The sequence below is a fragment of the Cibotium barometz genome, chromosome 62, assembly GCF_041138505.1.
Source record: "Cibotium barometz isolate CiBa-2024 chromosome 62, ASM4113850v1, whole genome shotgun sequence".
Lineage (NCBI taxonomy): Eukaryota > Viridiplantae > Streptophyta > Polypodiopsida > Cyatheales > Cibotiaceae > Cibotium > Cibotium barometz.
Window position 1 is genome coordinate 17,852,420 of NC_141107.1, and position 25,488 is coordinate 17,877,907.

The window sequence follows — 25,488 nt, forward strand, 5'->3', positions numbered from 1 at the left end:
TGATGGTAAGCACATAAGGCTGATGGTAGCATTGATCCCGCTACAAGCCAAGTGGGTTTACAAGCTTAAGTGTAAGGCTGATGGTAGCATTGAGACCACTACAAGGCAAGGCTTGTTGTTGCAAAGGGTTATACTTAGTGTGAAAGGCCATATATTATTGCATTGGTAATATATCACAGTTGGAATGTACATTAATTGGATATCAAGACTGCCTTCTTGAATGGTGATTGCATGAGGAGGTTTATGTACCTCACCCTCATGGTTTTGTTAAGAAGGGACAGGAGTCTAAAGTATGCAAATTAAGAAAATATTTATATGGCCTAAAGTAGGCTCCTTGAGCATGGTATGAGAAGATAAATGTATAATTGGTTTACAAATGCATACTTGGTTTACAAATGGTATAATAGTCCAATTGAGAGTAGGCTCCTTGAGCATGGTATGAGAAGATGTTAATCCAATTCTAGGATTAACAAGAGCTACCGCCATTATCTTACATCAAGGAGTCACGGTAGATACACCAAAGGGTCATACATTCAAGATATGAAGTAATAGTGTCCAAAGCTACAACTTGGGCGAGCACCCATCCCATTTCAAGAGCATGTGGTAGCAAGTTAGGATGAAGTCCTAAGTGATGTACTTCACGGATATATTATGAGAGTAGTCATTGTAATAGCATTAGGCCTCTTAGGAACCTAAAGTACCCGACCGGAGTTTAAGTGAGTGTGAACACTTATGGCCATGTATATAAGTGAATTTCTCTCATAATACACCATACTCTCCCCCTTATGCAATTGAGTCTTGCTCTTGCTAATCCTCTTGCTAATCTCTCTCCCTAATGCATACTAGTGAGTGTGTGTGAGTGAAGTGAGGTGAGAGGAGGGACGAGTACTTGTAGTGCAATGCGGTGGTGTGACAACACTCGCGGGGGAGACACGGTGGAATTGCTTCTCAAGGAGTTGTAGAGCTTGGAGGCCTCAAGGGTTACGAGCTCGGCCATTGGAAAGATCCTCATAACAGTTGCGGTTCACCAAGTAATCTCTTTTTGGATGTGTTTCAAAGAGGGTTAGTATGAGCCATAACATTTTTGGCGCCGCTGCTACTGCTGGGGAGCCATTCCTTGGCTTTTTCCATTGTTTTGCCTCTAATCTACGTATAACCGATTGCCCATTATCTTGATTACTGATTTTCCATGAAAAAGATGTGGATTTGATGGTGATTTGTGTGAGATTTGGTGTAGAATAGCTCTCTTTTTTGTTTTTGAAAAGAATGCTTTTTGCTTAATTTTTAGATTAATTTATTATTTTTATGGTTTTTCATGTTCTTATGGTATGCACATAGTTTGTATTAGGCTTAGTTTGCATCCATTGCATCAAACAATGCAAGGGAATGCAATTCTTAGTGAATGTTAGCTCTCTTTAGTTTAAACATAGATCTAAGATCATTAATTTTAGTTTAATTATGTGTTTTTTGTTGAAATTGTTTGGATTAGAGTGTTAGCAAGCATTAGGAGTAGCTTAATCTTTCCAAAAAAATCTTAAAACCATCAAAAAATCCTTAAATTTGACTAATTTCTCTTAATGGATTGGTTTTTGTCATTAAGGGTGATTAATCTTATTCAAGAAGCGGCCAAAAATTCAAGAACCCTTGAATTTGACTAATTTCTCTTAATGGATTGGTTTTTTGTCATTAAGGGTGATTAATCTTATTCAAGAAGCGGCCAAAAATTTAGAAAATGTGTTAATTGGGGTCTAAATTGATCATATGAGTAGTCAAAATTGGGGTTTTTGAGTGTTTTGAGAGCATCTAGATGCATCAGAACACCTAATCACATCAATTTTTTCATCAATTGGAGAAATTTGACTCTCTTTGCTTAATTTTACCTTAAAAGAGGAGACTATAATTAAGAGTATAATTAATCCCCTATTTTAGATTAATTTACACAATTGTTGATGCACAAAAATTAGCATTCCCTTGCTCTATCCAATGATATGCTCAATTGTGTGAATTAATTAGGGATTAATTAGAGTCTTTTATTAGTGTAAAATAGAAAAAGATTAGTAAAAGGATTAATCTTAGATTAATTCTTAATCACTTTTTTACATAACTCATTAAGGCTAATGAGCATTCAATGAGTAGATGCTCATGAGTTGTCAAAATTGTCCATTTTGGGGGTCATTTATGAAGGGTGTAAGGGGTGTCATTAAAAGGGGGGTCATTTATGAAGGGTGTAAGGGGTGTCATTAAAAGGTTGACTTTTTTTATTCCCACTTACTTTTTTGGGAAAATGCCCATACCCCTTTTATTTTAAATTCAAAAATAGTTCCCTCCAAAAAGGGAAATTCATATTTTCTCACTAGACTCCAAAATAAAAATAAAAAATCTGACCGTGAATGGAAAAATTTCGGTCGTGAACGGAAATCCGACTGTGAAAGTTCAGACGAACGAAATCCGGCTGTGAAAGTTCAGACGAACGAAAAAATTTCGGCCATGGAAGTTTAGACGTATAAAAAATCGAATTTAATATTCCGTGGAGTCCGGTTCACGTGGCAGTGAACCATTTTTTACACTTTCACGGAACTAGAGTTCATGCGAAAAAAATATCAAATTTAATATTCCGTGGAGTCCACTTCACAGCATGAACCATTTTCTGCACTTTCATGGAACTAGAGTTCATGCGAAAAAAAATCAAATTTAATATTCCGTGGAGTCCGGTTCACGGCGTGAAACACTCAATGTTTCACGGTGTGAAAGCCTAAGGTTTCATGAGAAAAAAAATCGAATTTAATATTCCGTGGAGTCCGGTTCACGGCGTGAAACACTCAATGTTTCACGGCGGTGTGAAAGCCTAAGGTTTCACAGAAAAAAAAATCAAATTTAATATTCTGTGGAGTCCGGTCGGCGTGAACCATTTTCTGCACTTTCACGAAACTAGAGTTCACACAAAAAAAATAAATAAATAAAATAAAATTATAAAACTCATGAAGTCCGTTGATGTGAAAAGGGGTCCGTCGACCAAAAAATAAAAAAGAGACTTTGGAAACCACCCTTATTTGGAGACCGTATCTCCTAAACCATATATCCGATGAAGGCGCTCTAGGGCTTATCGAAAAGCTGACATCGAGCTCTTCGACACTAGACTCAGTTGTCCGAAGTCAAAATCGACCATTTTGGCCTCCGACCAGCAGCCTCAAAATTCACCCCAAAAATATAGGCCAAAAAACCACAAAAAAATCACAAAAAAACACCACGAAAACGACGACAAGCCATATTCGGGCTACTTTTTGAGGGTGTAAATGACAAAATCACGAACGACTCAGGGGAACAAAGTTGTAGTACTCCAAAAATACTACAACTCCCTCATACAGAGTTTTTCAAAATTCCTTTTGAAACACTCTCAAAAATGCACTGCGAAACAAGAAAAATATTCTCGAAATTTTTTCTCATCTCGAGAGAGATGGAAAATAGGTTTTAGAACCTCCTCTTCCATTGGGAAGTTCCTAGCATACGCTTTTTCTGGAAAAATATCTCGAGTTTGTTCACGTGCGTATAGCACCTAAGCTAATTAGGGCAAACAGACACCCGTTTGATCCAATGAAGAGTACGCCAAGCCTCTTGAGGCTGGAATGATCAAGACCAACTTCAAAACCTTAAAATCAGCCTTTATACATGGCTTTTCCAAACAAGGCGATCAGTGGAGTGCAGTAGTAGAACTCTATTCAATTGAGCGTCAACTAAATGAATCCATTAGAGATTTTATCCTTAGGATAAAACTCTTGGACTCACATTGTGAGTCATGGAAAAAATTAAACGATATTCAATTGAGGAGATGTTTCATGATAGACTTGAAGAATAACAGCTTACATAACTTGATCATTGTATCCAATCTGGAAACATTCGATCAATGTTGCACAGAAGCAATACGTTTAGATGATAACATGATAGAAGATGAGCATGCTACAAGGTGTTCTTCATCTAAACTAAGTGAAGCAATGGCAAAACAAAGATCGATCTCGGAATTGACATTCCCATAATTTTATGCAGCCTTGCTTAAAAACTTACAAAACCAACATCTCTTAAGAGGATGAAAACCTTCAAAACCATCCTTAATGCCTTTAAAAGTGAGGAACGAAATGCCTTGTGTTGAATGCAATCACTACGACCATCCCAATCCTCATTGTGCATACAAGGCACCTGTTCTTCTGCATATATTGTAAAACCTTTGACTATGATACTAAAAAATGTCCCGCTTCATCCACAATGGACTCAAAACTTCCATCTCCCATGCACCAAATAGAAACAATCCAAAGGTTAGAAATTGCTCAGGAAAAGCAGTTAATCGGTTACTTCAGTGTTTCTATTATCGTGGACCTCACAAGGTGGCAGACTGCATAGTTTGGAATACTTCCACGTCCATAGTCACTGACACCTTGCGACCCATGTGTGAACAATGTGGCATTGATCACATGTTCCAAGATTGCCCAAGACGAGTTGCTTTAATGCAACTTGTCTCAAAAAATACAACTCTTAACATCTTAGTGTACAAAACAGGCAATTGGCCACGGTACCCTTGAATGTGCTTACACGCTTACAAGCCGAGGCACGAGAAACAATCAAAAGGAAAGCAAAAGACAATACCTCAACATGGGTAGAAGAACATGCCTTAAAATAGAACCCAAAAGAAAGAGCAAAAACTTCTAAGACCAAGAAAAACAAAGGACAAAAAACTATCGAAACCAAGGTCGAATTAAAAGATAGGGAAAAGGAGCCTATAGTCAACATAAACCCAAAAAGGGACATAAACACGAAAGAGCCAAAAGCTATACATGATGTAGAAGCATCCACCTCAAAGACCACCACACAAACCTCATTACCCATATGTGACAGATACAAAAACCCAAAAAAAAAAAATCGATCTCGTCACATGGGTAAACATAATGAAAAACTGACAAACTAAAGAAAGTCAGAGAATGAAACAAGTTCTAGTACATCACTAAGTGAGGAACAAGTTCTTACTCTTCACTCAGTGCACCACATAGACCAATCAAGAAACTAGAACCCATCCAACCACGCCAAATGGATAATAATGATCACATGACATTTGTGAAATGCAAAAAGCAAGCTCAGGAGAGCATGCTTAGCTTGGTTGAATGTCTTACAAGGTCCCCGGTTGTGATTGAGCCTCATAATGTCAATCTTAAAACAACAACCAAAATACAAAGCCTAGAGGAGTACCGCTTTCCCTTTAAAGAGGAAGACATACTCTCTACAAAAGAGCCATTTGAAATAGATTGTACGAACTATACGCTTGAGAAAGCATGTGAGGAATTCGATAATTCCCTTAAAACAGTCTCTCAAAACCTCATTCAGAGGAATGCTCTTCTCTCATGATAAAGCCAGCATCACATCAGCACTTGCACCTTTAATGGCTCAACCTAAGTTATACCAAGATATAAAGAACTCCATAAAACAGGACTGTGAGAATTCGCAAGTTTCCAAACAGACCTCATTAAGAATTGTCAGAGGGCCAAGTGTGCTAGTGTACACATTGGGTTCTCTTGAAAAAGCCAGCATCACATCAGCACTTGCACCTTTAATGGCTCAACCTAAGTTATACCAAGATATAAAGAACTCCATAAAACAGGACTGTGAGAATTCGCAAGTTTCCAAACAGACCTCATTAAGAATTGTCAGAGGGCCAAGTGTGCTAGTGTACACATTGGGTTCTCTTGAAAAAGCTGAGACCTAAATAGAGAATGAAAGTGAGTGGAAATATAAAACAGAAACAGGATCTAAAGCTAAAACAATAAACGAAACACCCATGGTTCCTTTGGAAGATTCTATCATGGTATGGTTGGATTTCCCTACAGGCTGTTAAGCGCTTGCAAACACACATTGATTAGCCCTCGAGCTAGTGATAACATCATGACAACAGACACTTGGGTGTCATTGGGACAGTCTAAACTCATCCCTACAAGCGATAGTCTTACAAGAGGAGCCGATTGGACAAAACATTCAAGTTCTAGGTTACTTTAGATACACTACTCAAACAATCGATGGTGATATGGAATTTACATTCCATGTTACCCTAGATTCCCTTGAGTATGATGTCATCCTTGGTAGAACTTGGATAAATGAATTGTTGTATTCACTAGATGACTCCATGCAAACAGTCACCTTGAACACTCCTGCAAACAATATACAATTACTATTAATGGGAGGAAGAAACCTTGCACGAGCTGGAACTTCCAACATATCTTACTACTGAAAAGATCCCTACTAGGATTTTGGTGGGATTGAAAATTTCAAATAAAATCACCACAGCTCAAGCACAACTTTATCCAACATGAAAACACAATCTCATGACTCTCGAGCTATGGGATTTGTTAGGTCAACCAACACTTACGGCATATCCTAAGAGGATTACCTTTACACAAGACTTGAACATGCCATGTATGGGGTACTTTGAACATACAATGTATATTGAAACTAACCCCCTTACTTGCAAGTTTTTTGTGGTTGAGTATGTGTTAGAAGTAGATTTGATCTTGGGGCATAAATGGACTGATGTTGCCCAAGCACCACTGTGCTTTGCTAGCGATAGATTCATCATGATGGTCAACGACAAAAAGTTGACAATACCATACTGCAAGGAAGAGGATCCAACTTTAATGGATATCTATGATGCTGAACGCAAAAGGATACAAGCCTCTCCCACAAAATCCCCTCTACACAATGACCTACCATCTGCGTCAAAAACCGACTCTGATAAAGTATCTACTCCTTCAACCCCATCCTCACGTATAGAAGTTCAATGCCAAGACCTCGTAATCAACATCTATTCCTGAAGAAGTTCCCATAGCCAAAACCATCTATCTCTAACAAAGAACTCAAAGGAAAGACACTGGAGCCTATGCATCTTCATCGACAAATCTCAACAAAGGAGATAACCACATGCTCAAAGGCCTCACCATCGGCAGCCACTCCACAAGAGACTCTAACCTCATCACCATCAACAATGCCCATGAGTCTCAAACCTGCTGCCTCAGCACTAGCCAAAGTTAAGGAGGGCCCCAAACCTTCCACATCAACCCTAAAGAAAACTCCGCCAAGATTCCCACAATCCCGAAATCTTAATAGTATCAAAATGTGGGTGGAGAAGCAGCTACTTGTAGCTCAAGGCTACTATGAAGGTGCTAATCGAATTTGGGTGCCTCGATAGTCAAAACCTCTTCCTCAACGCAGCCCTAGAAGGCCAAGGAAAAAGAAAAGTACTCCACAACACCGTCCCCACAAAAGCCTATGCAAGTTCCTTAAAGAACTCCGCCAATGCAACAAGTGTGGGTACCAAAAACACTGCTACAAGAACAAGGGTACTACCAAAGAAATACCAAAGCTTGGGTCCCCAAGTGCATCACAAAGTCCCCTAAGCTTGCACAGTCCTAAGCATCTATATACATGAAGTTTATCACTTCCCCATTTGTCATTAAGCTCAGAGTAAGGCTGCTTTATAAAGTCCAACATCGTCTTACAAGAATTGCGCTTCCATTATATGTAGGTAAGTACATGTGGGTAAGATGGGAAAGCACCTTCTGTCTTACAAGAATTGGGCTTACATTACATGTAAGTACATACGGTTAAGATGGCAAAGTGACTTACAATAGGTCGAGTGAGTGAAACCATGTTAACTAAGACTTGGGCTTCTGCTACATGTGGGTAAGTACACGAGGGTAAGATTGCAAAGCACCTTATGATAGGTCGGGTGGGTGAAACCATGTTTCCATGATGCGAAGTGATTAACACATGCTCTAACATCTCTACCCATATGTCCCTTTAAGCTTCTGTATCTCCACACCTCCATCACAATTGGCTCACCAACCACACAACAACTAAGCAACTCCTGATTGATCATCTTTTTCCACCTACTCCTCATGGCCACATCTAAGCCGGGGCTGCTTCTTTATCACTTATAGCGATCTATACCTCCCCCACGGGTTACGACTTAGACACCGGTTTTAATGTGGAGATGCTACATGTGGGTAAGATTGCAAAGCGCCTTACAATAGGTCGAGCGAGTGAAATTGTGTTAACACTAATTAGGCTTTTGTTACATGTGGGTAAGATGGCAAAAAGCACCTTCTATTACATGTGGGTAAGATGGCAAAGAACCTTCTTACGAAAATTTTAGCTGGTGAAACCATGTTAACCAGTGGTGGTTAACACATGCTCTAAACTCCCCAGCCATTTATCCCTTCGAGCTAATATTTCTCCACACCTCCATCATATGTCCACACTAGCCATATGTCCCTTCAAGCTTATATGTCTCCACACGTCCATCATATGTGCCTTCAAGATTATATGTCTCCACACTTCCATCACAATGGGCTCCAACCAAGCAACTCCTGATTAAAACTATTGATTACTCATCTTTTCTACCTACTCATCACCATCTCCAAGCCACCCCAAGGCTTCTCCTTTGTTCTCTTTTGTTCTCATAGCCATCTACACCTCCCCCATGGGTTGTCCAATTTTGACATTGAGACACTATAAGAAAGACACTATAAGGAGAAGGTGGGCACATGTTCTTCCTAGACAAAAAAAATCATGTGACTTCAAGACCCTACGAGTAAGACTCTATGAGTAGGAGGTGGGGCACACATTTTGTACCCTGGATACAAAGAGTGTAATGAGTGGCTTGGTGCAAGCAAGAGCACAAACGACTTGGTGCAAGCAAGAGCAAGAGGTAATCACATTCGGTTTGGAGAAGGCCTGTGAGTAGGAGGGAGCTGATCACACAGATTTCTTGAAGAATGATGGAGATCATGTGAGGCTTCAAAAGCTTAGAGGGAAGTGAGTAAGTTAATGCATGTAGGAGGCTACACTGGGGTAGACCCTAGATGACCCTAGACAACTGAGGATAAAAGACTAAAATAAGTCTTTACAATTAAAGCATGCTTGATTAGGGTTAATAGGCAAAACTCTTACCTCCACAATATTTCTATCGATGTTCACACAACCTCTTAACATTACACCATTGAATCCCTGATGATTCTTGGATTTGATGATTAATATTGGTTGTCTGCCTTTCACTTAGTGTAACAACAGGATAAAAATGGCCTAAACAATATAATAAACACAAGTTAAAAGACCACTTGAAGTTTGATATAAGTAGAATTGTTGGCATACTTTGTAGAGGTTACATGGATTTGCCTACCCATCCTGTTGAGATATCAAGATTAACTAGTTATATGAGACACTTTTAGTTTATTAGAGTTATGGCATACTTATAGCGCCATCTCATGTAGTCGGGTTTACAATATAGACCTTATATGTTCTAGTACTAGAGTACTTTCCCTTATAGTATGTATTCTTACATTTATGTTATGGTTAAGAGACCACTTAAAGTTTTATATAAGTAGAGTTGTTGGCATATGGCTTGTGTTAACCACTTTATAGAGGTTATGTGGATTCGCGTATGCATCCTATTAAGATATTAAGATTAACTCTAGTAATATGAGCCACTTTTAGTTTACTAGAGTTATGGCATAGTTATAGCGCCATCTCATGTAGTCGGGTTTACACTATAGACCTTATATGTTCTAGTACTAGAGTACTTTCCCTTATAGTATGTACTCTTATATTTATGTTATGGTTGTAGAGAAGTGAAGATAGTGGAAAATTTAGCCATCCATTTCTCTCTTATGTGCTTGTCTATTCTTTCTATGTGTGTGAAGATGTTTGCTTATAAAAGGAGCTCAAGCTCAAGCTCACCCACTCCCCTACATTCTTCTCTTAATATTAGAGCATCTTCAGTTTTACGTAATGAGCTCAAGAGACAAGCAAGAGACAAGTAAATGAGAAGTAGTGCATGGGTAAGGATAACTCCATCTTTTTTCTTTATATCAAAAACCAAATCATTGTAGGTAGTTGATTGCAACAGTAGGCTATACAGGAGGGGACACTTGTCATTTCTTGGGTAGCCCTCTTCGGTGAAGCAAAAGCATAATGTACAAAGGGCTTAGTATCATTATTTTGGCCATTCAAAGTCAATTCTGACACTTTTTTTGGCACTATAAGGTTTTCACATAGCAAAAGTGTCGACAGGGAAATTTTTTAGCTGTGCATATTTTGCATGGTGTTTGATTTGAAGTGCCTACATAATTTTTGGATATGTACATGTATGGAAGACGTGATTGGTTCACATAAAGTGGCTGTAAAAGGCTTATAATACCACTGATAATTGTGTATGTATCTATCAAATAGATTATTAGAGATTGTAGGATTATTATAAGTATAGAAGTTACTATAAGTCTTGTTTAGCCTATACACTCTTACCAATATAAATGCTAGGGCTCCTTATTTGTGACCTTTTTGGGTGCACAATTATTGAAGTATAATGAGAAGTAAGAAACAAGATTCAATTAGACACACATGTTAGGAGTAATGAGTAGACAATAAGAGAGAAAAATAACACAAGAACGAGTCACATCACATATGTAGATAAGCTTACTGAATTAGAACATGATAAAGACCTAAGAAAACTAAAATTTCATTACTAACACATATCAAGTAGGAAAGTAATAATCTATAAGAGAAATGGTGGCTATAACATCTAAGGAAACTTTATGGCTCAATATGCTAATATGCTACTAAATGCCTTACAAGTGAGTAAGAGGGCTCCTTATATAGGAGATTTCTCACCCTCTTCTCTAGAATTACATTGAGAGATAGAAGAAGCATTCGACTTTGGATTGCCTAAGCACGATGTCATTATCACATGTCCTTCTTGGCTAGTTTATCTTCTTGATTTCTTAATTCAAAGATTTGTTGACTTGGAAGATAGGCTCAATCCCACCTTGAAGTTCAAAACCTTATGAGAAAGTATTCACATAAGCTTAGCTTCTTATACCAACCCCCCTTTTTGGTAAAGCATTATTGGCATACCAAATTCCGGGTCCCACATGGATAATCACCACACATATATATCATAAATTGCAACAAAAGAAGCCTCAACAAAAAATTTTGGTATTACATCTCCCCTTGACCAAAATGGAACTTTGTCCTCAAAGTTCGACTGCATGCCATTAAGATCCACGTGCATGAATTAAGGCCAACATATCTTGATTCACCCAATGTGAGTATGTCCCATCAAGATCCTCCAATTCATAGGTGCCATTATCATAGTGTGCTTCCTTCACATGATATGGGCCAAACCACCGTGTGGTATAAACTTCTTTATCAACCTCCCTTTCATGATGGCCATCAAACTCCTTTATAATGTCACCTTTCTCAAATAACTTTTTAGTTTTGTATCAAATGCCTTCTTCTCCCTAATATTTGTGCCTTCAAAACATCATTCATTACTACATAATGACATTCATCAAGATAAGGCAAATCCAAAAGACGATTCTTAAGAGATTCCTCCTCTCCAAATGCTTTGTGGTTGAGTTCCTCCAAGTAGCAATATTATACTCAATAGGAAAAGCATCCTCTCAACACCACAACTAGCCTAAAAGGAGTAAAACCAGTAGAAGAGCTAGGAGTACATCTATAAGACCATAATGCAGCATGACCTTCCTATCCCATGAGCTTTTATCTTCCAAGGCCTCAGCATCCTTAGAAATCATTCTATATAAAGTGTGATTAGGCTTCTCAACCAAACCAATTTGCAAACATGAAAAAGCATCCTTAAAAAGAGGGCCAATATTCTCCTACAGTAAGGATTTTGTTAGCAATAGCCTTGCCAGCATAATGACCCCCACATAATCCTTCATAAAAATCCTCAACAAGAATATTTTTCCCATCTGTATTAGAATCCACCTTACAAAAAATCCCATCACCACCTTGGAAATAAATATTATTTCTAACTATTGTATAAGGTCGGCTTCTATGTATAATGCTTTACTTCTTCGTCTTATATACACTACTAGGAAATCTTCCCTTTGTAAGATAATCCCAAATTTCTTGAAAACCCTCTAGAGCAACATCTATAGCTATAAGACTAGCATCAGGAAAATCATCATCCTCTGATTTAGCCCTTACATCATCATAGACTCAAGATAAAGGATATGCATTGATATGCTTAGACCCTAGCCTGTCCAAAATCTCAAACTCATATCTTGCAAAAGAATAATCCACTTTGCAATGCGACCAGTTAGATTAGGCTTATTAAAAATAAACCTTAAAGCTCTATGATAAATGAATACATTGAGCTTGTTTCCAACAATTTTAGCTGTAAGTATGGCATCTACCTCTACACCTCTCACAATGGAACAAGCAGGCATGGATGCACTTGCACACGCATTGGTGACACTTTCTATGAAGAGGAGCATTATTTCTTATTTTTGCTCATGTAAAACTACCAAGAAACCTTGGGATGCACTTGTTGCACTTTACCAAGTGTGTAATGAGGAATGAGTGGCCCACTTGTGCAAACAGTTAGAGTTCGAGCATATAAATGAGGGAGATTTAATGGTGGGGCTAAGTTCCTCATAAGGATTAAAGATACCACGGAGGAGGTTATATGTATTGATGCGACCTATCTGGATAGTTCATTGGTGTCTACTATTCTCACAACTTTACTAGATTCATACCAAGGTTTTACATCCAAACTTTGGCTCATGATGAAGGGTAACCCCAATGCCTTTACGTTTGATGAGTTGGTTGTAGTGCTCCAGCAAGAAAGATTAATCTTGGCAAAACCAAACTAGTATGCAAGTGGGAGATCATGCATTTGTCTCACTGTTAGTCAAAAAGGTAAAGGTAAAGCCTTTTCTCAAGGCGGCTTCTATAAGCCAAAGGTAGAATTAACTCAGACTTCTAACAAGGATGCCAAGAAGAGGGGTGATAAGCCTAAGAAAAAAGGCAAATGCAACTATTATCGAAATGTAGAAAAAGGCAAGAGATAGACAATAAGAAAGAGTCACACATGGATGTGGCTAACATCAACAAAAAGTGTTAAAAAGAAAGAGCCAATGAACTATGCACAAGATGCTTGGGCATTCAAGATGCATTAGAGGAGCATTAGAGTAGCAAGTGTGCTGAAAAGAAGAAGTCAGTGAACTATGCATATGATGATTGGGAATTCATTGTGCACTGTAGTTATGATCCTTCTATCTATGATGTATGCATGAGTGACATATCAACATGTCTAGTATTTTAATAGTGGTTCTAGCAAGCATATTACTTCTCAATGCGATTTGTTTTCCTCCCTTGAGTCTAGTATTTTAATAGTGGTGCTAGCAAGCACATTAGTACTAAATGTGATTTGTTTTCCTCCTTAAGGACGCACAGTCACATGTGAAAACAACCCCTCATATCTAGTGAAAGGAGTTACAAGGTTGTTCTCACTTCTGTAAATAGTGGGATAATCACTATCTCTTAGAAGTATTGTTTGTGTGCCAAGCACTATAAAGAACTTGTCAATCTCTGCCATTATTGGAGCAAGCCTAGTGGTTGTTTATGATAGGTGTACAATTCATGGTTGGAGTGATGCAGACATCGTTGTGGTATGTGGTTGAGCCATGGGATTTATAGGTTGTTGGAAAAGTATGTGAGATTGACACATAATGCTTATTTTTAGTTACTGCCACCTGTGCTATGAGTGATGCAGAGCTATGGAATGCCTACTTTGGTCACTTAAATTTTGGCAATTTGTTACACCTTAAACGGTAAGAGATGGTGTTAGAGTTGCCAAAGCTTGAGGACCTTATTAAACATACTTGTGAGCGTGAATTTAAGAAGTCCTTAAAAGCAGTATTCATAAGTCTTTAGAATGTGGCTGGTGCATTGGTTAGGCCGAATGGCATAACTCGGTAAGCATACACACCATGTTCCATGACAAAAGCTATTTTAGCTTGGTGCTCAGGTGCAATAGAAATCTAATTATATCTTGAGTATCCATCCAAAAAGTTGTAAGCCTCCTTGACTGCCACCCATTCAAGCACATGTTCTGAATATGGCAAGGGTTAGTGATCCCTACGTGTGGCAGCGTTCACTTTCTTGAGATCGAAACATACTCAAAGTTTTCTATTTTGCTTGGGCACAGCTACAGCTCATATATAGTGATGTGTGTGGTCCAGCAAGAGCCCAGAAATTATACCTTATACATAATAATGTATGTGGTCCTATAAGGACACCATCGATTGGGGGATATGTCTACTTTGTGACTTTTATCGATGACTACTCTAAGCACACCTAGGTGTATCCATTAAGAACGCAAAGTCGTAGGTTTTTACATGCTTCATACACTTTCTTTCTATGGCTAAAGATATGTCTGCATGTAAAGTTAGCACCTTTGTACATATCAAAGGGGGGGAGTATATGCCAAAGGAGTTTCATGTATATATGGCTAAAAGAGGAATAAACCATCAATGCATAGTGCCTTACACACCTCAAAAAAATGGTATGTGGCTAAGAGATGGCACATTGCATGGTTAAAGGCAAATCTGGTGTAACAGTTGATTTGGTCAACAAAATGGGGCCATGTGGTGAGCTAGGGACCTCATGGGTTTGCTTTGAGCTTGTCATCATGAACATGCATTAATGGAATATACCATAGCATGCTATGTGTACAACCCCTTTATCCAAGAGATGTACAGTATTGCACTTGGAGATTTTAAGGTGAAAGACACAAAAGCCCAAAACTCTCTTTTGGGAGTTACTAAACAAAAGTTAAGGAAAAAGAGGGGATTCATACTCCTCTTATCCATAATATAGTGATATATGTTATGTGTGTTACACTTTAATGTTGTGTGAGGATCACATAGCTAAGTTGTTCATGCATTACTACTAGCAGTAAATGTTTGTGATGCCTATCCAAATGCTCTCTGGAGAATACTCTGGCTCTTCTGGACTAGCCTCCAAAATGTCCCCATTACATGCAGACAAGTGTTGGGCGTGTTTTGCCCACTTATAGCATTGGTGGGCACAAACAGATAGCTTGTCTAGGTGATGCCATCTAAGTGGTCACAAACCATTGAAATGTTAAATCTGAGACGATGACATTTTTGGCGATTTTGATGGGGACTATGTTACTTATTAGGGGCACTAGCTAGCTGAGAAGATAAAACTTAGAGGAGAGCTCACTGCTGCTAAAAATTGAGTGCTTGGAACTTAGAAGTTTCGGGAGGTTAGAAGAAACCTACAAAAGAAAGGTAGAGCTAAGGGTAGTGGTCTAATCATGTCATGAAAAGAGTGTGATCACTATATCATTGTGTCGTGATGATAGGAGATGTAGCCACGAAACAAATGAGTTCTAGAAGCTAAAAGCATGGAAGTCACATCAAAAATGATGGACACTTATCCAAAGCAATGCCTTGTCAATACAAGCACCCAATACCAAATAGAAATAGTGGTGATCCACAACATGCAAATCAGCTCTAGAGAGAAGACCAAACAAAAACAATGTGAGCCACAACAAATCACCTCTAGAGAGAAGACCTACAAAAGTAGTAGAGCAACAACAATAAGAAGCTTGTGAAGAAAGTTGAATTCCAAGATCAAGAGAATCAAGACCAAGAAATTGGAGAAATTCAAGTTAATCAAGAATTTGAAGAAGGACAAGGCAATGGTGGAGAATAGCTAGAGTGTCAAAACAAGTAACCCAGTATATCATGCTAGAACGAAGCACATTGAGGTGCATTATCACTTTGTGAGGGAGAAGGTTCTAGCAGGAGATGTAGATCTGCTATATGTCAGCACAAAGAATCAGGTGGCTGACATCTTCATCACGAAGGTATTGGGCACAGAGAAGCTCCACAGGTTTAGAAGCTTACTTGGAGTGCAATGTGTGGAGTTGAGCTCGAGGGGGAGTGTTGAGATATCGAGCTCAACTAGTGCTACGGAAGACATTGATGACCCACCTGGGTGATAGCTTCCGCATCTACAGCACTGGCATGGTTGGTGAGATTATGGGTGATATGCGGCCAGTGGGATGACAGGCTATGTGACAGTCGTTTTGGATTACTAGAGACTGGCATAGTTATAGCGCCAACTCATTTAGCCGGGTTCACATTATGGACCGACCCTTGTATGTTGTAGTAGTTGAGTACTAACCCATATAGTGTGTACTCTTATCTTTATGTTATGTTGGTTGAGTAGTAGAGAAGAAGAAGATAGAAGAAAAATCAACTATCCATCTCTCTCTTGTGCCTCACTCTCTCTTGTGTGTGTGTGTGTTTGCTTGCTAGGGTTTGAAGGTCTCCCTCTCCCCCACATTCTCTTTAGACACTTAGGTATCATTGGGCCAACCTGCAATCATCCGTAAAGGAAATTCTCTTGTGAAAGGTGCCAATGGAGAAACCATCGAAGTTCCAAGTCACTTTAGCTATGCTACTCAAACAATCGGTCCAAAATGTGGAATTTGAATTCCATTCAACTCCAAATTCCCTTGAATATGGTGTCATCCTTATTGGAACTTGGATACGTGACTCATGGTATTCAATCAACGAATCCATTCAAAGTCACCTTGGACACTCCTAAATGCATTGTGAAATTGCTCCTACAGGACAAAGAGACCTTGGAGGAGCTGGAACTCCCAACATATCTTACTTAGAATATCCCATGAGTTATGGTTGGATTTGAACTTTACAATAAAATTAACACAATCCGCTCAGGTTTATCCACGGCATGAACACAATCTTATGACCCTCGCGTTATGGGATTTGTTAGGTTAACCAACACTAAAAGCTCATCCAGAAAGAATTCCATTCACAAAAGATATGAACCTGCCATGTTTGGGGCACCTTGAACAAACAATGTATATAGAATCTAACCTCCTTACTTGCAAGTTTTTTGTGGTTGATTATGTGTTAGAAGCAGATTTAATATTGGGGTATAAATGGACTATTGCTACCCAAGCACCACTGTGCTTTGCTAGTGATAAGGTCATCATGATGGTCAACAACGAAAAGTTGACAATACCATACTTCAAGGAAGTGTATCCAACCCTAAGGGATTTCTATGATACTTAACGCAAAAAGCTACAAGCCTCTTCCTTGGAAGTCTCTCTAGTCAAAGACCTATCAGCTATGTCAATGACCAACGCCGACAAAGCATCTACCCCTTCAACTCCATCCTCACCAACAAAGTCCAATTCCAAAACCTCGCAATCAACAACTATTCCTAAAGAAAGTCCCCCAAGCGCAACCATCTATCTCTAAAAGGGAACTCAAAGGAAAAGCGTCGACCTCAACAACTCCTCATCAACTAACCTCACCGAGGAAGAAAGTTGCAAGCTCAAAAGCCTCAACATCAACAGCCACCACTCCACAAGAGACTCAAGCCTCATCGTCAACAACGCCCATGAGTCTCAAACCCGCAACCTCAGCGCCAACCAATGTGAATGAGGGCCCCAAACCTTTCTTTTCAGCCAAAAAGAAAACTCCATCATCATGACAACCAAAATCGAGGCATCTTAATGGTATCAAAATGTGGGTGGAAAAGCAGCTACTTGTAGCTCAAGGTTACTATGAAGGTGCCATTCCAATTTGGGTGCCTCAACAATCAAAGCCTCTTCCTCAAAGCAAAACTCAAAGGCCAAGAAAGAATAAAAGTACTCTGCAACGTTGTTCACAAAAGCCTATATGAGTTCCTCAAAGAACACTAGCCACTCAACAAGTGTGGGTTCCAAAAAGATTACTGTAAGCTCAAGGGTATTACCAAGGTAATAGCAAAGCTTAGATTCCCAAGCACATCAAGAAGTCGCCTAATCCTACACAAAGAAAGAAACCTCAGCACCAAACGCATCAGCAAAACTAATTCATAATGTCAATAAAAAATGGGTTCCTGTGCATGTGCTTCAAGAACAAGGATATTATGATGGAAATCCCATCATATGGTTTATAAGATCGAACAAAGTGAAGAAAACCTCACCACACTGACTTCAATTTCAAAAACTTCACCTAAAGTTCAACAAGAATGGAGACCCAAGCAACACCAAGCAAGCCACACAATCCCTCTCATGCATACAACACATACACAAGAGCTTGCCTGTTCAATCAACACCAATGGTAACCAACCAAAAGCTGTACCTATACTGCCTCACAACACTTGAGCCACCAATTCAAGAATCAATCCCCACATCTATAACAGAGACTTATGAGCACATCAAGGACAAACTCACAATGCTCTTTTCACCCCTTTGGATGAGAAGCATGAGTGCAGAAGCTATGCGGTAGACATAAGAACCTATTCTCTCCACACAAAAAAAAAGAGAGAGTAGCCACAAGAACAGCAAGGTGTTTTTTTAAAAAAAAGACAAAACAACAAGGGAGTCACACAAATAGCCTACCTAAAAATGGTAGAATATCACAAGAAACTCCCAACGATCATCAATACATTTTTGTTAAGCTTATAGCTTACTATTCTTCTGGCTAAGTTAATGTAGCAGTTGCTCCATCACTACATATCCATACTCATGCACTGGAGGACATTTGCACCAAAGCCTCACCATCAACAACTTTCCAGGTACATCTCCGGATGGGGGGACCATAGTGGGCGAAAGCCTGGCCAATGGTACAACCCATCGCCTAGAATCTTTCTTCAAATTTTAAACCTCTCTAAATGAAAACTCAAGTCTTCACAACACATTGATCTCTAATCCTTAGTGTAGATGTCTATATTAGCCTCGCAAGTCGACGTAATTCTTTCAAGCCTCAACAACAAGTGGCTACTTTAATAAGTAGTAGCCCAATAAGAGTCTATTTGACTCATTCAATGTACTTCATGTATATCTACTTCATAGAACACTTAAATATACATAAAAGCATAAAAAACACATGGGATAAAGCATGCAGGAACATGTCCTACTCAACAACATTTGACAAGAATCCTGCCCCCACAAAAGGGGACATCATCAAAGGCCAAAATTCTTCAATTGATGAATGTTGCTTCAATGAATCAAATGAGGAATTGAGAATCACAATCTCGTTCTGATGATTTTGTCTACGTTCCTCCAGATCCCTCCTTCTCTTCTCCCCATTATTAACATCTCTTAGATTTATCAATAATACAAATAACATGTAACTCTCCTTACAAAGTGAGCAAAAAATATACCCATAAAAAATTGCTCACAAAAATTAAGAATTCTCGCTAATCTTTAACCTTTTCATTTTCTAACTAACCTTTCTTATTCCTTCCAAAGGAACAAGGACCATTAAACGACACTCAACATCAAAAGCCATCAACAAATCTTGTCAATTCTTCCCACACAAAGGTTGAGAGGACGTGATCGACATCAAAAAGGGAGGAATGTTAACCCATTTCTAGGGTTAACAAGAGCTACTGCGATTATCTTACATCAAGGAGTCAAGGTAGATACACCAAAAGGTCATACATTCAAGATATGAAGCAATGGTGTCCAAATCTACAACTTGGATGGGCGCCCGTAATGGTCTGACGGAATACTTATGGTGATTTTCGCTTCAAGAGCGTGTGGTAGCAAGTTAGGATGAAGTCTCAGGTGATGTACTTCACAAATATATTATGAGAGTAGTCATTGTAATAGCATTAGGTCTCTTATGAGCCTAAAGTGCTCGGTTGGCCACAATTTAAGTGAGTGTGAACACTTATGGCCATGTATATAAATGAAAATCTCTCATAATACAAAGATCTGCCCCATTATGAAATAGAGTGTAGCTCTTGATAATCATATTGCTAATCTCTCTCTAATTCATGCTAGTGAGTGTGTGAGTGAAGTGAGGTGAGAGGAGAAATCAGTGCACGCAGTGCAATGCGACAGTGTGACCATGCATGCGAGAGGCTACACCGGAATTGTTACTCAAGGAGTTCCGAGCTCAGTCATCGAAAAGATCCCCATGACATTTACGGTTCGCCAGGTAATCTTCTTGACACCTCAGTGTGGGGATCTCCCCTCATGAAGTAGGCACCTTTTCTCTCATCATTACCCCAATTTTCAAATCACTTTTTATTTATCCTAAGAAATTGATAAGCATGAAGTAAGCTTCTAACATATACTAAATTGATTCTAGTATGTCTTAACTACGAAAAAAAGCAACTTTTTTTATATATAATAAACGTAAACCAAACACAAGATAAACTTTTAAGTAAGGTCCTCTCAAAGTCTACCAAGACCAAGACAACCTCATACAGACAAATGATTAAAACCTACTTATATAGGCAAGCTTTTCAATCAAAAGCATTTTGATCAAACATAAAATCCATTAAACGTGATGTGTGTCACCATTGTATCATTCGCACATATAAATATGTCAAACATTTTATTTGTGTATAAACATATTCTTGTGTATAACTTAGATGCTTGTTGTTTTGTGTCTTTATGTTGCTCATGAGTCTTTGTACTCTTTATAAAGTTTTGTATTCCATGTGCATCTTGGAAAACCATGATTTAATGGTACTAATCAATCAATTCCTACATAAATGGACCTTGAAAAATCTATTATAGGGTTCACTAAACATTTGTGAGGAGCCTCCTAATAAAGATTGGGTTTAGGGAGTTAACTGTAAAGGTGCAATATTCTAACAAAGCTATTGTCTAATTTCTTTATATCTTTACATCTTAGATGTCTAGTTACTTTGTATCTTTACATCTTAGATGCTAGTTACTTTGCCCATTTGGTAGTGTTTTTGATGCAACCTTGCTTGTCTTGTTTCGCTTGTTGTATTCAAGTGTGAAACTACCACATGTGGATTTAGTTTAATTAATTAGTCATTGATCGTAGTGGAGCATAGGTTCTTTGAAAGCATAGAGAATTTACTAGGAAAATGCTTTAGAAGCAAGGTGTGAATTAGGGGATTAGTGGAGCCTAGGTTCTTCTAGAACATAGAGAATCTACTTGGAATATGCTCTACAGGTGAGGTGTGATTAGTGCTTGTGTGTGTGTTTTTTTGTATGTTTAGTGTTTTACGTAAATGTTTAGTGCTTAGTCACTATCAACAAAGAAATATAGTTGAGTCTTCTCATCAAAAGCCAGGTGATTATGTGGCTAGATATAATTTTTGGGGGTTTCATATCGAAAGAATGAAAGCATGCTAAGACATAGTTCACTTTAAAAGTTGCACATTCAAAATAGATTTTTAAAAATGTTGAAAACTATTTAACATGATATAAATTAAGACATCTTCAAATGATTTGACTATGAAGAATCAAATGACATACAACAAGACCCGTGATAATGTGACTATTGCTTACATGTGTTGATTACTACATAAGTAGGAGACATTATCAAGTTACTCCTATTGCTTACATGTGTTAATTGCTACATAAGTAGGAGTCATTATCATTGATGTGGTAACTCAACGAATGATTATCTATACAAACTCTTCAAGTTTGAGACAACAAATAAAGATAATTGCCTTGTCTTATTGGTAACAATTTCTAAATTGTAGTTTATGCTTTATAACTTTTTGAGAAAAAGTGATTTGGAGCTTGATTGAGAGTGATATTTGTAGGTGCATGGTATTGTGCAGTGGAATTTGTTAGTATGTAAGTGGAAGGTGTTGGCAAGTGCACGTCATGGAAGAAAAGGTGGCATGATGAACGGACGTGATGGATAAGTTTCATGAGGGGATGATATGGGAAACTTTAGAGGATGGCAAAGCAAAATTTGAAAATGTGGCAAAGTAGGGGTTTGGGTATGTTTTTTTAAGAGGACTTTTTGAAGGAAACAATATGCATGGAAAAGGGAAGTGTGGAGGTCCTTTTTGTTAGCATGTCATATTGGAATCATGAGGGGTAATCTCCAAGCTTTGAACTACAATTAGTCATCATTTGATTTGATGCCGTGTGTGCCAATGAGATATATGGCTAGGCCACAAAACTCGGATCCACGACATCCACGACCATTTGGGGATGCTGGTTTCAAGTGAGGAGGAGTTTCAAATTAGTCATCATTCAATTTGATGTTTGTAATTTTGAACAAACATATTTTAATATGTTTTGAGAAGGCATTTTTCCTTCTCCCATTGATTTGAGAAGGCTTTGTAGAGAATTGAACAAGTTTTAGGCCAAGCTGAACCTATCTTTTTCGACACCCTAATTAGCACCCCCTAGCACCTAGTATATAGTAAAAAAGGGCACACATCAGCATAATACATAGGGAGAGGAAAGGGCATCCCATGTGACATGCTGACATGGGAAAGTTTATGAGTTGCTTGTTGGGCAAACTAGGTGTTGGGTAGTAGGTGCCCAAAAAAAACAAAACTCGCGCGCTCAAAAATTTGGAAAGTTTTGGTTCATAATTTATAGATTTTAAATGTTTCAAAATTGAGAAAATAAAATTTATAACGAAAACAAAAAACGTTGAAGTCCATTCATTGCTTGAAAAAAACATATTTTTCAATCAATCAAAATAAGGACAGCTCTTAAATCTATCCAGTGTAAAAACATATTTTTCAACCAATCAAAACAAGGACAACTCTTAAATCTATCCAATGCAAAAACATATTTTTGAACCAATCAAAATAAGGACAACTCTTAAATCTATCCGGTGTTTATGGAATCTCTACTATATGCTTGTTTTATATCTAAAATATATAAAAAAACATTCCTTAAAATAAGGGCTACTTAAAATCTGGCTGGTAGAAATACAATAAAATGTCATTTTTTTAAAATTCTGGCCGGTAAAAATACACTAAAATGCCACCCCCCCCCCCCCCCCCCCTTTTTTTCCCGAGCACTGGGTCCATTTTGCAGGTTTTTTGTGAGCACTGCTTGGGTGCACAAATCAGGGAACAATGAATAATAGTAGAAAATTTCTGAAGAGACGATTAAAATGCAGAGCAGCAGAGAGAAATGCTTCTGAAGGGTCAACGCACTTTAACGGGTAGAAAGCGCAACCTGCTCCAGCTGGGGTTTTTGATCTGAGGGAAGCTTTGCGGCAAATTTTTTTTTTTAAAAAAAAAGGGGGAAAAAAAATATGTGGGTCTCCGACAGATTTTTGCAGAAATTGTTTTTTCCAAAGAAAAAGAAGCTACAAAGGAGGTGTAGCTTTCTTCCCTTTCTTTTTCACGGGCCAGTGGGCGATGGTGAAACGGCAGCAAAATTTACTCACAACACAGAGGCCCACATGCGTACGAAGCAGGCCCACGAGCTCCGCCCCCCCAAGCTCCAACGGATGAATGAGGGCGTCATTAATATAAGCCCTCCATCATCAAAAAAGAGGGTGATCACTGATGACACTGAGAAGGGCTTTTTGCTCCTCTATTGTTTTATCAGTCTTTTATGTGGATATGGGATGATGGATCTCTCATCATAACCTAGCTGCTTGTGTGGGGGATGAGCCCACTTTTTGTACTGCATTGACTCACACAACGTTGCAATGCCCCCCCACACCACCGTTGATGAAATTATGAGAACAGCAAACACTGTGAGTGCTGCATTCCCCCTTCTCTCCCTTGTTATTGTTACCACTGCCATATCCATGGCCATAACCATGACCCTGGCCAATGCATCTGATTGATCTTTGCTTTCCTACTCTGTCATTAGTACAGCAGGTACAGGAAGTGCACCACCACTGTTGATGAAATTATGAGAACAGCAAACACAGTGAGTGCTGCATTCCCCCTCTCTCCCCTGTTGTTGCTAATACTGCCATAGCCATAGCCATAGCCAGGACCATGCCCTCATAGCCATAACCATGACTTTGACCATGGCCGTGTCATCTGATGGATCTTTGCAGGCACTGCGAATGCCACATTCCCTCCACTCTCCCCTGCTGTTGTTACCACCATCATAGCCTTGGTCCTATCCATACCCGTGGTCATCATCGCATCTGATTGATTTTTGCCCAACCATAGCTATACTGTCACATGCTTTGCTGTGCTTGCTGCACTATCATTGCCTAACAGTACACATTGCATTCAATTCAATTGCATGTTACAGAGTAGACACTGGTCAGATTACATCGGTGAAGTCAACTGTTGAAGCTTGCCCTTATAGCAAATTTGTTTTGCAAAAATGGAGGCACCAACGACACCATTTCATTCTAGACCAGGCCCTAAGCTGTGGGTTGGCTCTCCTGGAAAAGACTTCCATGGCCCAATCTGGGCTGATCTCACGGTTCTCTTCTTCAACAACATCCTGCTGTGAGATAAGACAAAATTGCCTTTAAGCCAGAAAGCTTGGGACTAGGGTTTTCTTGATTCCAGAGCAGACGGCATGTTCAAGCCAACTAAGAAGAAGTCCTTCAAAGCGAAGGAGAAGGTTCACTTCAAGCTAGAGTTTCATGCGACCAGAGTAAGCTCCGGATTCCATGCCTTGTTCATCTGACATTCAATGTATTTAAATCCAGATTAGACTAAGGTAACTATGGGCAACATTCTATTCTTTCACAGTTCTTATGTGCTCAATACGTAAGATCGTACTATCCAATACACAATCAAGCTGTTTAACATAGATAATACACTCATCGACTATGTGTAGTCTTCAATTAATGTAGCTCAATTTACACAATGACTGTATATTGGATTCATCCAACTAAGATTTGTTTTAGAGAGTCTTAGCTGAGACTCTTTTAAGCAAGGTACATTATACAGTTGTTTATTTGCATAGAGATTTTGTCTAATCTGTGAATGCTGCTGTTGCAGGTGCCCCAGCGAGGATGGGATAAACTCTTGGTCTCTTTAATCTGCGTGGAAACAAGCAAGGTTACTGCCAGGACAGGGAAAGTACCAATAAAAAATGGGGCTTGCCAGTGGTCCGAGCCTCTCTACGAGTCAGCATTTCTTTCTCAGGAGCCGAATGGGAAAGATGCCAATAGGGAGCTATATAAACTTGTTGTCTCCATGGTAAAGCACATTTTTATTTATCTTCATACTCTACCCACTTTAAATGGATTTTATCTGTTAGGGGGCTTACATATTTTATTTGCATTTACCCAATGCTTTGAAAACCTTAGCTGCACACAGACTAGCTCATTTCTCCAATGCTTTGAAAACCTTAGCTGCACACAGACTAGCTCATTTCTCCAATGCTTTGAAAACCTTAGCTGCACATAGATTAGCTCATTTCAGCAGTTTATATAAAAGATTAAGCAACATAGCTGGTCCGTTTGAGCCAACTGTCTAGTCTTCATTCTTTCCATTTAACGATTGGGACATTTCTTTTTCATTCTCTCTTTAATTTTTTTAAATTGTGCAGGGTTTATCTCGGTTGGGCATCCTTGGAGAGGCCACTATCAACCTGGCAGATTATATGCAGGCTCTTATGCCAGTCTCCTTGTCCTTATCATTGCAAAATTGTAATTTCGGCAGCATTTTGCATGTGAGTTGTGTGAATTCCCTATATGGGTCTTGGATTGTCAAGGTTTTTAGTATGCACAATTTTATGGGCCTCTTATTTGGGTTTGGCTGGGCAGGTCAAGATACAGCGTATCATGCCCAAGTCTGTCAGTAGGTAAGGCTTCAAAACGTATTTTGACATAACACATGCATCCAAAAGCAGGGCGCTTGATCTGTACATACTTAAGTCTTATTCTGCTGAGAATCTTTGCTGTTAAATAAGTATCTTAT

The 25,488-nt window shown here is 38.8% G+C and overlaps 1 protein-coding gene across 1 annotated transcript in view; it reads left to right on the forward strand.

The window, feature by feature from the left end:
• The first annotated feature begins 23,116 nt into the window (after positions 1-23,116).
• The window catches only part of LOC147604204 (uncharacterized), a 39,623-nt gene continuing 37,251 nt past the window's right edge, over positions 23,117-25,488 (forward strand). Inside the window, exons 1-4 of the mRNA XM_086795533.1 lie at positions 23,117-24,214; positions 24,565-24,765; positions 25,118-25,240; positions 25,335-25,372. Of these exons, the coding sequence (XP_086651659.1) occupies positions 24,137-24,214; positions 24,565-24,765; positions 25,118-25,240; positions 25,335-25,372 (440 nt within the window). The 5' untranslated portion in view covers positions 23,117-24,136. The remainder of the gene's footprint in view (positions 24,215-24,564; positions 24,766-25,117; positions 25,241-25,334; positions 25,373-25,488) is intronic.